General features: G+C 39.3%; 1 protein-coding gene across 1 annotated transcript in view; it reads right to left on the bottom strand.

The window, feature by feature from the left end:
* Window positions 1-17,796, bottom strand: part of LOC127577465 (polyamine-modulated factor 1-binding protein 1) — a 135,714-nt gene that overhangs the window by 20,140 nt on the left and 97,778 nt on the right. Inside the window, exons 15-17 of the mRNA XM_052028690.1 lie at window positions 11,302-11,419; window positions 7,190-7,347; window positions 5,219-5,465 (exon numbers count right to left, since the gene is read on the bottom strand). Of these exons, the coding sequence (XP_051884650.1) occupies window positions 5,219-5,465; window positions 7,190-7,347; window positions 11,302-11,419 (523 nt within the window). The remainder of the gene's footprint in view (window positions 1-5,218; window positions 5,466-7,189; window positions 7,348-11,301; window positions 11,420-17,796) is intronic.

Genomic DNA, 17,796 nt, shown 5'->3' with positions numbered 1-17,796 from the left:
TTGGTCTGGCAACTGGTCTGCTGAAGACCACAAGAAATGGCAGAGACGCAAGAGAGACTACAGATACTGGTAATCTGGAGCAACACACAAAATGCTGGAGGAAATCAATGGGTCAGGCAGCATCTATGGAGGGAAATGAACAGTCAGTGTTCTGGGTCCAGACCCTTCTTCAGGACTGGAAAGAGGGGAGATGGCCAGTATAAAAGGGGAGGGGGTGGAGTGAGAGCTGGCGGGTGATAGGTGAATCCAGGTGAGAGGGGGAAGATAGGCAGGTGGGGGGGAGAAGTGGGAATGATGTAAGAAGCTGGGAAGTGATAGGTGAAAGTGACAAAGGGATGGAATCTGATAGGAAAGTACAGTGGACCATGGAATAAAGGGAAGGAGGTGAGGAGGGGAACTGGAGGGAGGAATGTGTGGGTGTTGAGCACCTTTGCTCCATCCGCCAGAACAGCCAGGATCTCCCGGTGGCCAGCAATTTTAATTCCACTTCCCATTCCCACACCGCATGTCTGTCCAAGGCTTGTACTGCCAAGTTGAGGCCAGACGCAGATTAGAGAAACAGCACCTCATATTCCGCCTTGGTAGTCTCCAACCTGGTGGCATGAACAATGATTTCTCCAACTTCTGGTAACCGCTCCCCTCTGTCCCCCCTTTGTTTTCCCTTATCTCACCAGCCCCATCATCCGTTCTCTCTCCTCTTCCCCACCCTCCCAATCTGCCTATCACCCACACATTCTTCCCTCTTGTTCTCCTCCTCACCTCCTTCCCTTTTTTCCATGGTCCACTGTCCTCTCCTATCAGATTCCATCTTCCTCAGCCCTTTGTCACTTCCAGCTCTCACCTCCCAGCTTCTTACATCATTCCCACTCCCCCCTTCTCCCACCTATCTATCTTCCCCCCTCACCTGGATTCACCAATCACCCGCCAGCCCTCACTCCAACCCCTCCTCCCCTTCTATACTGGCTATTTCCCCTTTCTTTCCAGTCCTGAAGAAGGGTCTCAACCCGAAACATCGACTGTCCATTCCCCTCCATAGATGCTGCCTAACCTGCTGACTTCCTCCAGCATTCATGTGTTGCTCAAGAAATTGCAGAGTTGTGAATACAACCCAGTCCATCTCACAAACCAGCCTCCCCATCATTGACTCTGACTACATTTCCCGCTGCCTCAGGAAAGCCGCTAACATAATCAAGGACCCCTCCCACCCCAGTCATTCTGTCTTTTCCCCCTCTTCTGCTGAGCAGAAGATACAAAAGCCTGAGAATATGAACCACCAGACTCAAGGATAACTTCTATCCCACCATTATCAGACTCTTGAATGGACTTCTCATATGCTAAAAGGTGAATTCTTGATCTCCCAATCTGTCTCATTGTGGCCCTTGTGCTTTATTTGTCTACCTGCACTGCACGTTCTCTGTAACTGCAACACTATATTCTGCATTGCTTTCTACTTACTACCTGGATGCGCTTGTGTGAGGCATGAATTGTCTGGATGCAAAGCAAAACAAAAGCTTTGCACTGTATTTCAGTACATGTGACAATAACAAACCAAAACCAATAAATATCTGGCATCTGCTAATTTCTTACCCATAGAAATTAGTTCAAAAGGTCATGACCTACAAAAATTGTCAAATGAGGTTATGTGGCTTGAACTAAAGAACAAACAATGTTGTCAAAAGTTGAATTAGACCCCAAAACAGTCTGAGGGAAATTGAAAAAGAGCAAATGTGTAAGCAAATTTCTATTCAGTGTAAAAACACTGGGGGGAGGTTTCAATTACCCTCACATGAATTGGGTGTACAAGACGTAAAATACGTAGTTTACAAAAATTCTTAAACTGAATACAGCTGAACCTTTTCATTTTAGCCAATATGCAGCAAGCCCAATAACAGGGAGCACAATTCTGGGCTTAGTTTTAGGGAATGAAGCTTGATAGGGAGAAGGAGTATCAGTAGGAGAGGACTTTGTTATAATAATAAACATTTTGTTGGATTTACCATGTTTCTTGAACAGGACAAAGATAAAATGACAATAAAGACTTTAAATTAGTATAGAGCCAATTTTACCAGACTGAGATGTACTTTTTATATTTTGGCTTGACATAGAGGTTAACATTCAATTTGACTTTTTCATTACTTTTTGTACCAATCCATTAGCTTTGTTCTCTTCTGTAACTCCTGGTACCTCCATTAAGAGAATATTCTGAATTGCGTTTCTTAGTTCCAAAGTGGATGATGTTACCATATTGAATGTTTGCAAACAAAACTAACCAATGTTCTTTGATAATTTCTTACTTCCCTATTAGCCTCTTCCTCTCACATAACCTGCTTACAGATAATCTGTTATAAACGTGAATCAATATATCAATGTTTTTACAGTTTAAAGCTCCATTCATAACTGCTCTAATAATTGAACAGTCCATCCCAGTCTAAACTAGTATTAAGGGAAGTATTAAGACTTGGATTGACAAAGGACAAAGGTAGGATTTTTACCAAGTTACTGGCATACAGAACCACCTTCAACAAGAGAAACTCTCCCAAACATTTCAAATACCTCACTGTGAATATTCCATGGATTATCTTTAACCAGCAGCTTAATTGAACCATGCATATCAGAGCAGGGCAGACTTTAGGAATACCTCTCCTTTTGATCCCCTGTTGGTGCACTTGAGAAACACCAGGATGGAGCAACCCCCTGGTTTGGTGCTTAAGCTACTGAATATGAATCCCTACATCAATGGCACATTTTCAAATTAGTGTGCACTAAGTAACATGCAACAATAAAGCACCTTTAAAATATTAAAACATTAAAAAAAATGCACCTTAGGGAAAATGTAAACTATAGAACCTGAGATAAAAGTTAGGAAAGATGATCAAAGGCATACTACAAAAATAACAATTTCTACTTATGTATGAATGATATGCAAGGGCACTTCACAGCACTACATCAGTTCCAAATGACAATGAACTAGAAGGTTGATATTAATGGGGATGGATAAAAGTTTGGCCAAAGGAGATAAAGCAGTGCGATTTAGGATTTGAATTGCATATGTTAGAAAGAGGTAAATTCCGATAAGGATAGCTGTAAAGATTTGAGTTACTGGAATCGGGAAGTTCCAGCTCAAAGAAGACTGCATGTTGGACAAACATCCTAACAGCTAAAAGGGGAAGGTAAAGCTCGGTGTTATCAGTGGATATTGGGAACCCTGATCAAATGTCATTGAATGATGTTGCTAAAAGACTAATGAGACAATGAAGCATCCAAGGCAGGTTCAAATGGATAGGGTGTTAGGATGAAGAATGGTGAAGATGATCTGGATAGAGACGGTAAAATTAACATAGAATAACTAAGAATGGACTCAAATGAGAACTAGTCTCCTTAGCTAGACAATGGAAGAAAGGTATTGGAGGAGAATGATATTCTCAACAGTTTCATTGCTGCCAAGAATCATAGGGTTGTACAGCATGGAAACAGGCTCTTCCACTCAACTCATCCATGTCAACCAAAGCGCCCACCTGAGCCAGTCCCATTTGTGTGTATTTAGCCCATATCCCTCTAAACCTTTCTTATCCATGTACCTGTCCAAATGGCTTTTAAACTTTATGATTGTATTTGCCTCTACCACTTCATCTGGCAGCTCATTCCATACAACCGCCACCCTTTGTGTGAAAAACTTGCCTCTCAGGTTCCCTTTAAATCGTTCCCTTCTCATCATACACCTATGGTCTCTAGTTTTGGACTCCCCTACCCGAGGAAAAAGACAGTGACCATCCGCTTATCCATGGCCCTCATGACTTTATAAATCTCAATAAAGTCATTCCTCAGCCTCCTTTGCTCCAGTGAAAACAGTCCCAGCCTTTCCAATCTCTCCTTATAAATCAAGACCTCCAGTCCCCGTAACATCCTTGGGAAGCTTTCCTGCACCCTTTCTAGCTTTATTGCAAGAGTTTAACAGGGAACAGAACTGACAAAGAGAGCATTGTTAATTAGTATACAATGTATAACTTTGTTTAGGGCCATTTCAATACTGTGGGAAATGCAACGCAAGCATTATGTTACAGTGAAGATGCGCACAGATTGGTCAATGACAATAAAAAGAAAGGAGAATTGGCAACAGAGACCAGAGTAGCTGCTTAAAAGGTTTGAGCATGGGCTTTTGAGGAGGGAGATGGGAAAGGGTTGTTAATGTGCGCAAGGTGCAGCACCCTTCTCAGGGTTAATGGAAAATACTGGAATAACTCAAGAAGTTGGGTAGCATTAATGGAAAGAGAAACATTAACTCGATTGTGTGCACAGTGGAAATTCACTTCTAAGAATATTACTTAAGCAGTCTAAAACTTTAGCCGTTTCTCTTTCCACAGATGCCGCCTGACCTGCTGAGTGTTTCCAGAATTTTCCATTTTTATTTTGGATTTCTAGCATCTGCAGTTTTTTGATTTTTACCAACTTCAGAGCATCCGGGTCCCATATGATGAAGTAACCTGAGTGAAGAATCTTTAATGAGTACAGAAGCAGGAATTGTGAATTCAACATCATATCAGGTACAGGAAGTGAAATAGAGGGAATGAACTATTAGGTAAAGATTTTAGGTAAAAGTTAAAACTGAAGGAATTATATTTCAGATTTATTTAAAGTTAATTTTCACTACAAGTGAGTTCCTTTCATATTAATTGTGATTTACTGAATTATTGAAAGGATACTGAGATTGGAATGACCTGACTGAACTCTTTGTATTTGGTTTAGTCAAGATCTACAACTACAGTATAGCAAGTTCATAATACTTGATAATACTAGAGGATAAGGTACCAGTGGGACACCTGCTAGATCTTTGTGTTAACCGTGCATTCCAGAAGTTGCCAGCTGATTTTCACTACAAAATCTGGCCTTTCACATGTCACTGATAGGTAATGCAAGACTGGGTTTCTGTAGAGATAATACAGGTAATTAATACAGGTATTAATCCTTCTAGAAACTGATTAATTCAATGAAGTGCAAAAAGATAATGAAATATCTGCAAGCAGAATCTTAAGTCATTTAAAATTGAACACGCAGAAAAATCTTCTGGAAAATGGATTTTGCACTTAAATAATCCAGACATAATAATAAATAAAAGACACTTTTGACAAGCAACTTGGGATATATGCTTGTTGCGTCAATGAGATATTGCATTTGAAATTTTACAGCGTCAAATACAGCAGAAAATTCCTGCATGTCTTACCTAATTCTCTACATTGTTTGTTGGTCTTTTGTAGATCCTGTTTCAGTTGCTCTCTCTCGGTCTTGATGGAATTGTTATCATTTTGCTTTTGCTGCATTTCCTTTTCCAGCCTCTGAAGATCCATCGTTAGAGCTTTCACCACGCTGCCTTGCTTCTCAATTTCTCTTACCTTCCCTTTGATACTATCACGAGCCTGGAGCAGGTCTGCTTCGGACTTTCTCAAGAGGTCATCTCTCTTCTGTATTGCCTTTGGAGGAAACCATGGAGAGTGTGTACAGTGAAAATTCACTTCTAAGAGCATTATTTAAGCAGCCCAAAACCTGTGCTTAATCACTTGGATCAAAAGTTGATCGTGCCCATCAGAGGCTGCATTAAAGCTTAAATAAGAAACATCAAAGTGACGATACAGCTTCAAACACCACATCTACCACAGAAGAACTGAATTAAGAATACATCTACAGGCTGATGATGGAGGCTCTAAACAGTAGATCTAATTTAGGCCCTGAAATATGAATCAACAGCAGCAGATTCATTAACTTAATAGATAGGGATTGAAATAAATTTTGTTGCTAAGATGTTGAAAGGCAATACATTTTCTTTAAGACAAAAAGCTATTAATCATTTTTAATCAGAAGGCCTTATTTAACTGAAAGGCTTGATTATTAGTTTTTCCCCTTGTCACACATCCTTTATGATAATACTCGGTTAGATTTATGAAATGTAAGTAGAACATTTTCATTAAGACTAAGTTATTGCATATAGTAGGACTATATTTTAAAAAAGCACACCATGTGTTAATTTTATTTTACTTCAGAAAACTCCCAATGTATTACTAGGTAATTATAAATGAAAAACTTTTAGGACAGCAAATTAGTCACAAATTGCCTTAAGCTACTATCAGTTTTGACCAATGTTTATGCTAAATTGCTAATGACTTTTTCCACATCATTAGGTAAGCAAAGGCTGGATTAGAATAACTCTCAGGGGAGTGCAACACACATTGCTAAAGAGGGTAGAATCCTGAATAAATTAGTTATGCAGTAGGTTTTCCAGGAATTGGTCTAATGAAAATGCTCGTGACCACAGGCAGATTGACCCCACTCATCGGCAATACATAGAGGAGACATTCTGCCTTTGGGATGAAAATATATCCTTGTGGATCTCCATATTTTCTTTGTATTTGCAGTTCGTATTAATATTAATCATCATGAAGGAATGGTTTCAAATCTGCCATGTTCATTAAGATCAATTAATGTTTTGAAAATATTCTCAAATGTTATGCAATATTGTGTTTATATCTTTGTTGGCTAGGAAAAAGGCACTTGAGTAGAAATTTGTCTTGCGTATGGTGTGCTAAACACCATAGTAATGCATGCACGTTGAATTCCACCTCCATTGATATCACAATTCATTATCTTAGATAGTACTTTGAAACTGAAGATGATTCCTCTCTAGTTGTATGGGTTTGAGGTGATTAATGAAGCCAATATGGGACCTGCAGATCCTGTCATAGATGGAACTGTAGGTGCTTGATGGGGCAAGCACCACCCCCATAGTGTGGAGGTGATGCACCCCTTCCGCCATTTTCATTGGGCTCCCACGTGATCTGTTTTAAGAATATCTTTGAATTGTTATCTCTGTCCATCCACTAACCTTTTGTCTTGGCAGAGCTCAGAGTAGAATGCTTCTTTTAGGAGTCTGATGTTGGGCATAGGAATAATGTGTCCTGCCCATCAGAGCCTGCTGAGTATAGTTATAGCCTCAATGCTAGGGATTTTGGCCTGGGAGAAGAAACTGATATTGATTCGCTAATGCTACCAGTACAGTGTATTACATACAGCAGAGGATAAATTTCTACCATTGCAGTTCCCCATTGCAGTTTCACATTAATTACACTTTCAATTAAGTATATTACTTTCCTTGTCATTTTCAGAATAGACAGCTGGAATAACAGTATTAAACTCTGCTCACCTGTTCTTGTTGGGTGTATAGTTTTTGACAGTTGTGGAGATCATTTTCCAGTTTCATAATCTGCTGTCCCAGTTTGGCTGTCTCCATTTGGTGTTTTTGTAAATCAGATGCCTTGTCCAGTTGCAAGCTTTGGGCAAATTTCTCCAAATGTGTAATCTCTTTAGGAAAGGTTTAAATTCAAAATTTTACTGAATGTTAGGAAAGAGTTTAGTGGCAATTAAACTCATTGTAATACCTATTTACAAAATAGCAGTCGAGAAAGGATGCAGAAAAAGTTTGAAATGAACATTCTAACATATTTATGATAGACAAGGGACAAAATGTTGATTATAGCATGGGGAACATCTGAAACCCTTTACTCAGTTTGATTTCTGTTTTCCAGCATAAGATAAAAAAAAGGACATCTGTAGATTTTTCATGACAATAAATAATTATTATAAATCCACTTCAGTGAGGTCTGGAAAGGAACTCACAAACACTGGTGTTCCCGAGCACCTTGTAATCAGCAAAGGTCTCAAGATTAGAAGGTGCTGTAGAAGCCTTCACAAACTGCTGCTGTGCATCCAGGATATGGCATACACTGCCATCAAGGTTCACTAGTGGTTAAAGGAAGTGAATGTTGATGGTAGTAGATGAGGTGCAAAACAGGTATTTTACTTTGTCCTGGAAGTTACTAAATGTCTTGAGTGTTGTTAGAGCTGCATTCCATGCAAGTAAAGAACATTCCAATACATCTCTGACTTTGTGGTGAGCCATTAGCCTCTTGATTTCACAGCAGTGGATAGTGAATATAGCTGACTATAAAATATGAGGAGACACACTAGCTAAGCAACCAATAATTGTCAATGAGAATGTGAACCACTGTGTTGAATTACTGTTCTGATGATGGCACTCCCACGTTGTCATGATGGAGGGAATCTCTAAATGGTTTCCCATCTGCTTACTGCCCTGATCCTTTAGGATAGAGGAGCTTGCAGATTTGGGAGGTGGTGTCAGAGTAATTGCAGTGTGTTTCTTTGGTAGTAGACATAGCAGCCATAGTGTGCAAGTGACAAAGGAAATAAATATTTTGGCGAATGGGACATCAATTAAATGTCCTGGATGATGTTGAGCTTCTTGAGTGTTATTGGAGCTGCAGCCATACTGACCTGTGGAAAGTATTCCATCGCATTCCTGACCTGGTCTTGTAGATGGTGGAAATTCTTTGGTATTGGTTTATTATTGTCACTTGTACCAAGGTACAGAGAAAAACATGCCTTGCATACCGATCGTACAGGTCGATTCACTACACAGTGCAGTTACAGGAGTGTTAGGAGGTGAGTCACATACCAAAGGATATCCAATCTCTGACCTGCTCTTGTAGCCATAGGTTTTTTTTGTGCCTGGACTGGCCAATAGTGCCCTCAGGATGTTAACGGAGGGGGCTCTGATTATGATAATAACATGAAATATCAAGGCTAAGTGGAAAGATCTCTCATACTGGAGAAAGTTATCGTTTGGCATTTTGTAGCATGAATGTCAACTTGCTGCTGAGCCCAAACTACGATGCTGACTTGTTCTTGCTGCATGCAGATGCAAACTGCTTCATTTGCTAAGACCTTATGAGTGGAATTGAACACTGTGCAATCACTAACAAATACTCCCACTTTCTTATGTTGGAAAGGTGGCCATTGATAAAGCAGCTGAAGATGACTGGGCTTAGGAAACTGCCCTGAGGAACTAGGGCTGGGATGATTGACCTCTGACAACCATAATCATCTTCCTTTCCATAATGTGACAACAACCATTGGAGCATTTTCCCTTGATGCCCATTGATTCAGTTTTATTTGGAGCTCCTGGACACCACCCTTGGTTTGTGTTTCCCTGCTGTTAAGGCCAGTCATTCTCAATTCAATTCTGGAATTCAGCTTGGACCAAGATTGTAATGAAATCTGGAATCAAGTGGTTCTGGTGAAAATCAAATTGGTCAACAGTAAACAAGTTATTGGTAAAACACCAATTGATAGTTCCATTGATAACATCTTCCATCACTTTGCTGATGATTGAGAGTAGACTGCTAGAGGGATAGTTAATTGGATTGGATCTGTCCAGCTTTTTGTGAACAGGTCATAGCTGGGCAACTCTCCACATTATGGGTAGATACCAATGTTGTAAAAGTACTCTATTAGTTCAGCTAAAGGTGAAGCATGTTCCATACTACAGCCAGGATGTTGTCCAGCCCCAGAGCCTTTGCTGTACACAGTGCTCTCAGCTGTTTCTTGATGTCACCTGGTTTGAATTGAATTGGCTGAAGACTGGCTTCTGTGATGGTAAAGATCTCAAGAGAAAGATAAAAAATCCATCTGACACTTCTGGTTGAACTATTAAAAATACTTCAGTTTTGTCTTTAGCACTCACTTGCTGGGCCCTTCCATCACTGAATGTAGAAATGTAGTTGTGGTATTCTGTTCCTGTTGGCTATTTAACTATCTATGATTATTCACAATTAGATGTGGCAGGACTGTGGTGCTTTGATCTGATTTGTTGGTTGTGTGATTGCTTGGCCTTGTTCATTTCATGCCACTTTTACTGTTTAGCTTGCATGTAGTCCTGTGTTGCAGATTAACCTAGATGGCATCTCATTTTTAGGTATGCCTGGTGCAGTTCCTGGCATCTCCTTCTGCACTCTTCAGTGAACCAGAATTGACAAGGTGGCTTGGTTATAATGGTAGAATGAGGGATTAGCTGGGCCATGAGGTTATAGATTGTGAGTATTGTAATGTTGCATAATAATATGGAGGGAAGTCCACGCTGTGAAGGCATGACACATCTCCACAAGGATTGTCTGGTGCTAATTTCCACCAATCTGTCATGGAAAATACATCTGCAAATATGTAGACTGGTGATGACAAGGTCAAATGGGGTTATCCCTCATGTTAATTTGTTTATCATCTGCTGCAGGCTCAGTCTGGTATCAAGGTTTGGCCTTCAGGATGTGGTCAGCTTCATCAGTGTGGGTGATAGCAAACCATGGAGTACTCTGTGTGCTTTTTCCAAGTATTATTCAACATGGAAGGGCACTGATTCATCTGCTGAAGGAGAATGGAAAGTGAAAATCAGGAGGGCTTTTAATTCTATGTTCAACTTGATGCCCTGATACTTCTCAGAGTCTGGAGTCAACGTTGAGGACTCCCTGAGCTATTTGCTCCCATCTATGCCACAATGTCACTCTTTCTAGGGGGTTGCTTCTGTCACGAGGATAGAATGTACCCAGGGGCTGTGATGGAGGGGTCTTGCAGATTGTCTGTAAGGAATGATTCTGAAAGTACCACCATGTCAGGATGCTGCTTGCTTAGTCTGTGGGAAAGATTTCCCAATTTAGGCTGCAGTTGTTATATTTTCCTCCGGGAAAAAAATGACTTTCAATTGCATAATGATGAATAAAAACATTGTGCAAATGAATTTCTGGTTTTAGTTCCCCTTCCGAGTTTTGTGTCTGCTGGCTCAAAAGATTTCCTGGCCAGAGGCAGGAAAAGACATGAGATTACCACCTTTTCACCCCAGGAACGTAGGAATGCATCATCCCTTACTGCATCATCCCTCGTTGTCCACTCATCCAACAAATCTGCTTCTTCCTCATATCCCCATACCTTCTTATCCTCCATCACAGCACAATTTCCATGCAGGCAGAAGCATAAGGTAGATATAAATCAAACATAAGGCAAATATATATATTTTCTTTGTGGAACCAGAAGGACTAGCAGCAGCCTGCCCGTCTTAAACTTCCAAAAACTCCTTGCTCCCAAAACAGTCACTTACCAACAGGCAGCCAAGCACCAAAATGATTTTCGTCTATTGGCAGTTGTGCACTCTCTCCATGTGCATTCTGGGCAAGAAGTGAGTCAGAAATGTTTAAATAAAGTTCAAAGTTTAAAATCACATGGCTTCCTACGGCCTCTGCCTGCAGAAAACTGATGCACTGGAGCAGTTTCCCCAGAGTCACAATTCATCCCATTGTCTTTTACAGTAATTCTCTTTATACAGAGAGAAGATAAATGGTAAATTTATGAGAAATTAAAATATTATCAATGACATAGTTCATCCTAAATTGACAAGGAATGTGTTTATATTACCATTATCCTTTTGATCGGTTACAGTAGTTAAGTGCAGGTTCATTTTATGCACTGTTTCTTGGTATTTTTTGATTTCCTGCAAACGTTCAGAGTTCTGAGTATTGGCTTGGGCAAAATCCTGGAAGTACAAATTTTACAAAGGAAGAATGATTTGATTAGCATTAGTAAACACACACTTTCACTCAACCACAGCAGTTGAACAAAACCAATATGGATGATCCAGTTAAAAAAATTGGAAATTTCACTCTTCCCACATTACTAAAGTTAATGGAGTTAATATTATTCCTTCCAATAGATTCTGGTTTGCACACACCTTGCTTATTTGGGGATGAGTTGTGGCTAGCAGTGGGCTCTGATTTCCATTTCTGCCCACAGAAATCAGGCTCAATGGGGACCATATCTCCCCTTTTATTTTTAAATGGACATTGTTAACAATTCAAATTAGGTATTGGAACATTCCAGGAAACATAATGACATGGCTTTAATATAGCTGACAAATTGATTCAACTATTAAACAATATATTTTCCTTTATTTTTGATGAATAAAAAAGACTGATTTGTATTTTTAAAGAAGTTATTTCAGGTGTCGGAGAAAGCAATATCAACATGAAATTGTTCAGAGTTCTAGGTATTGGCTCGTGCAAAATCCTGGAAGTACAGATTTTAAAATGAAAGAATGATTTGATTAGCAATAGTAGATGTTCACTTCACTTTAACAACAGTAGAAGGATGTCAGCTGAGTTACCAATAGCATAAGCCAAATTGGTACTATTGCATTATAAACTAGTTTAGCTTGTGATCCCTGGTCTTTTCTGCCTCACTGCCTACATGCAGCATACTAAAAACGTTTACAGGTTTTGAAAGCGCTATTCATAACAAATATGATATTATGCTACATAATTCAATAAACACCAGTCATATTTATTGCCATTACATGACTAGAGTTCAAAGTCTCTCGAGTAGTGCAGCTAGACATTGCTGGTATCTTGTATTATGAGGTAACCCAATGATAATGAGCAGTACTCATTGAAATAATAAAACATTTATCATCATCCTTAACTTACAAGTATAGAAATTTTACATGTTCAATAAGGTAGACAAGAAATATTTATTTCACCAGATGGTGTACAGTTAATGATCTATGCAAGACCATTTATTTTAATTGATAATATTCCATCTGTGCGAGATATGAGCTTGAAGGCATTTAAATTGAGTATCTCACATTGGTATGCAATGAACAGCAATCTTCCTTAGAATACGGTGGCATAAAATGCTCTGTAATATTTTGTTATTCCATTACACTGAGAATATTGGATGCCCAAGAGTATTTATAGAGCAGCACATGAATTGAGTTCAATTAATGACGGAAACAGCTTCCACCATCCTTGTGAACAGTGAGCTGCAAGTCATTACCAATTGCTGTGCAAAAAAAACTGACGCTTCTCTCCTGTGCCTCTTTCCCAAAACTTTTAATCTGTGTCCCCTAGTCCTTGAACCAGTAACTAATGGGAACACCTTTCCTCTGCCTATCTTTACTAAGCCTGTCACAATTTGTTATTTCTCTATCAAATCTCCCCTCAATTTCCTTCACACTAAGAAACCATCTTCCTGTCTCAAAACAAGCATTTACCACAACTTATTGTTTGTATCCTTGGGTCAAGTTTTTTTGTCCAAGCTGACACTGATCCTCTTATTCCCACGAGCCTTAATTTTATCGATAGACCTCACTTAGAATCACTATAACTCAAATATATTAGTTAAAATAATAAGCTAAAACTAATTTAGATACAAACCAATGGAGAAGATGTGGGTAAGGAAAATGATCTGGTGTACGTCTATTTAAATTTAAATATTTTAATGGTACAACAATAGAGTCATATAGCACAGGAACAGCGCTTCAACCCACCCTCCACGCCAACTATCAAGTGCCCACTTACATAAATCCTGTTTTATTTTCCCACATTCCATGAATTCCTCACACTTTCCTCAGATTCTACCACCCACCTACATACAATTTTCAGTGTCTAATTAATCTACACACCACACATTTTTGGGATGTGGGAGGAAACCCAAGCACTTGAAGGAAACCTACATGGTCACAAGGAGAACGTGCAATCCCCACACCGATGGACTAGAGGTGTGGGTCACTGGATCCTTGAGGCAGAAGCTCCATTAACTGCACCAACATGCTGTCCTTTGCTACCTTTACATTTGATTATACCAATGCATACCCAGGCTGGCTTCACATCTTCTATATTCAGTAAGCAGCTGTCGCACTTGCTTTAACTTGCACCAAATCCTGTCATCCATGATGACTGTGCTCACTAGCCTATATGTGCTACTGATCCTTCACATCCTTGTTTTTATATTGCTGCATGGCCTTGTCACGCTCTACCTCTGTAATCTGTAAAGTGCATTGATAACAAGTTAATAACTAAGAAAAACATGACAAATCAGTGCTAAAAAAGTACTTCGTAGTTGTTAGCCTTTCCTAGTTGGGATGTGGTAAGGATGAACAACTATATTATTTATGTATGGAAGAATGGAGAAAAGTTACAAGAGGGTATGGACAGAATTAAGAGTGGAAGCAGTAGGTGAGAAACCCACTTTTACAGAGCCCAAATAGATGATGCTTTGCAGAACAGCATCACACCTTAGGAGCAATCAAGGGTGATATTAAACAGGTAACATTTTAAGCAGAAATATTGACATGACAGAAATGAATGACAGAAATTGTTTTAGAAAAGCTAGGCTTCTGATACTAGATATGGATTCACTGACTGAAATAAACTAAGTATTTAAGAACAGTACAACAAAAGTTTTTGAAACAAATATTATTCCACAGAACTTCAGCCCCTGAAGGTTGATAACGCAGCAATACTATATTAGCAGCATCACTGGTTAACAAGTAGATGGTAGATCAATAACAATGCTATGACAATCTAGAAAACCATTTGGAGGCGATGCACATGCTACTCCATATGTGTCTCAGTTGAAAACAATTATTCCATGTTCCTTAAAGTAAAGCTATCAGTTTTATTTGCAAGACTAGAAAAATGCTGTATATCTTTTTAAAAGGAACGGAATCATTTCTTTAGATGTAATGGTACCAATCTGCCAGTTGTGCTGGTCAACATTATATCACATTAATACCTTTTATTGGATAAGCTAATACTTCATTTTAAGCACATTAATTCTTGTCAAATAAAAATGAATAATACAAATTGTAAAAGAACAACCAAATGCAATGCAATCATCAATCAAAAATGTTTTAAAAAGATCTCTTCCTTTCCTGTCAGGATAGATTGCTTATTGTAACAATCAAAAATTTACACATCACCAAAAATTATCATGTTTGTTTAAAGCGATAATAAACAATAAATGAAAATTTGGAATGGGAGCAATCCAATTAGTATAATGGATAATTAATGTATCTACCTGGTACAAAGTGTGATTAGTACCAGAAAAGTTAATATGGGCAACATATACTGTATTTGCGCTTTATGTGTGTTATTCATTCTTGATGTGATGGTGTCAGGGAGGGAGGTGCCTTGTGCCAGCTGGACTGCTCTCTTTCACTGGATCTTCCTACTCCTGCTTTGGATCCCCTCCAAAAATATGCATCTTGAATTCCACGTTGGTGGAAAATGGCAACGGGAATACAAAGAACCCAACGTTTACTCTCAGCCAATTTTGATTAACTTCTGTTTTCCACAATTTACTCATTACTCAGGCTGACATTTAAGACACCATTATCATTTTTGGATTGAAAACATGACAAAAATTGTTTGAACATTCCTGCTGAAGTTTTGATATTAGATCAACAAAAATAAACAGAATATCATCCTAATAAGTGCAAAAACAAATTGTGGTCCACAGTACTTCAGTCTATTGAAAGTTGATAAAGCAATAAAAATATATTAGTGCCACTGGTTAACAATTAAATATACCTGAACAGTCCACAAAACTAGTTGGAGGCAATGTCACATGCTTCTCCATATATGTCTCTGCAGGAAAAGTGATTCCACGTTCCTGTGAGTAAAGCTTTGGATGTAGATTTTCAAGACTTGAAATCCATGGCAAAATGGTGTAAACCTTGTTATAAGGGTTCCAGAGATTTACAGCAAAAAATAGATCAATAGTGCCCTCAGGATGTTAATGGATTGTTTAAATGTATCCATCTATTTAGTAATGGCAAAAAATCTGGTGATATTATTCATAAAATCTAATGCTTAGAGAAACTCCACAAATGAGTTTAATTACAAAAAGGCTTGTTAAGCAGTTTCCGTTATAGTATTCTGACAAACAGTCTCCGACTCGATATGTTGACTTCACTTCCCTTTCCACAGATGCAGCCTGATCTGCTGAATGCTTCCAGCATTTTCTGTTTTGTTTCCATTTCCATTATAAATTTATTTTGTTTACTCGTTTCTTTCAGGTGTGTATAATATGTACAAGGTCTTATTTCTTGCCAATCCCAAGCTGCTCTGTGATGGTACCGAAGGAAATATTCCTTGAACAACTGTTGTTTTTGTAATATTGGAGCTCCCACATTGGTGGTAGGAGGGGAATTCCAGAATAGTAAGTTAGAATGGCATGTGATTTAAGTGGGTACATCAAGGGGAAGGTGTGCTTGTTATTATTCCTGAATGACAGAATAAGGAGATATCAGACTTGGAAAGTTGCTACACTCCCCTGTGAACTATTCTGTCCAGGATGGCGTCAAATTTCTGGAGTGTTGTTCCACTGCACCCATCCAAGCAGTGGTAAGTACACTCCTTACATAAGTGTTGAAGCTTCAGCTATCAGGAGGGGAAGTAGTTGTTGCATAAGATCCAGTCTCTACCCTAGTCTTTCAGTCTTCGTTTTAGTACAGCTCTATCAATTCAGCTTGGGATGATCCCCACCAACTCTTTGTTAGTGTGGAACATAATTAAGATGTTCCAGTAATAGTCTTAGTAACATAATGTAGTGATCATAATCATTAGTTTCAAGATAATCATGGAGAAGGATAAGACTGGTTCTAGGGTTGAGATGCTAAATTGGGGTAAGGCTAATTTTGATGGCATCAGAAGGGATCTGGCAGACATGGATTGAGATAGGCTGTTTTCCAGCCAAGAGATGCTTGGTAAGTAGGAGGCTTTCAAAAGTCAAATATTGAGAGTACAGAATCTGTATGTTCCTGTTAGAATAAAAGGCAAGGCTAACAGGTTTAGGGAACCTTGGTTATTGAGGGCTATTGAGGCGCTGGTAAAGAAAAAGGTGGTGCATATCAGGTATAGGCAGTTAGGATCAAATAAGGTGCTTGAGGAGTATAAGAAAGACAAGGTGAAAGAGAATCCCAAGGGTTTCTATGGCCATATTAAGAGCAAAAGGATAGCAAGGGACAAAATTGGTCCTCTTGAAGATCAGCGTGGTCACCTATGCATGGAGCTGAAAGAAATGGGGGAGATCTTAAATGAATTTTTTGCATCCATATTTACTCTGGAGACAGACACAGAGACTATAGAACTATGGCAAAAGAGTAACAAGGTCATAGACCATATCTAGATTATGGAAGAGGAGGTGCTGGCTGTCTTGAGGTGAATTAAGGTGGATAAATCTCCAGGGCCTGACAAGGTATCCCGTCGGACCTTGTGGGAGGCTAGTGCAGAAATTGAAGGGGCCCTGGCAGAGATATTTAAAATGTCCTTAGCCATGGGTGAGGTGCCAGAGGACTAGAGGATAGCTAATGTTATTCCATTGTTCAAGAAAGGCTCTAAGAATAAGCCAGGAAATTATAGGCCAGTGAGCCTGACGAAGGAATTCTAAGGATATATAAGTATTTGGATAGATAGGGCCTGATTAGGGATAGTCAACATGGCTTTGTGCATGGTAGGTCATCATGTCTAACCAATCTTATAGAGGTTTATGAGGTTACCAAGAAGATTGATGAAGGAAAGGCGGTGGACATTGTCTACATGGACTTTAGCAAGGCCTTTAATGAAGTGCTGCATGGGAGGATGGTCCAGAAGGTTAAGTCACTTGGCATTCAGGATGAAGTAGTCAATTGGATTCAACATTGGCTTAGTGGGAGAAGCCAGAAAGTGGTAGTAGGTGGTTGTCTCTCTGACTGGAGGCCTGTGACTGGTGGTGTGCTGCAGGGATCAGTGCTGGGTCCATTGTAGTTTATCATCTATATTAATGATCTAGATAATAATGTGATAAACTGGATCAGCAAATTTGTGGATGACACCAAGATTGGGGGTGTAGTGGACAGTGAGGAAGGCTATCAAAGTTTACAGCGTGATCTTGACCAGCTAGGAAACTGGGCTGAAAAATTGCAGATGTAATTTAATGCAGGCAAGTGTGAGGTGTTACACTTTGGGAGGACAAACCAGCTAAGACTTACACAGTGAACGGTAGGGCTCTGAGGTCTGCGGTAGAACAATGGACCTGGGAATATAGATCCATAATTCCTTGAAAGTGGCATCACAGGTAAATAGGGTCGTAAAG

The sequence above is a fragment of the Pristis pectinata genome, chromosome 13 (assembly GCF_009764475.1).
Source record: "Pristis pectinata isolate sPriPec2 chromosome 13, sPriPec2.1.pri, whole genome shotgun sequence".
Taxonomy (NCBI): Eukaryota; Metazoa; Chordata; class Chondrichthyes; order Rhinopristiformes; family Pristidae; genus Pristis; species Pristis pectinata.
Note: the sequence above shows the minus strand (reverse complement) of the source record. Positions and strands in the feature narration are given on the sequence as shown.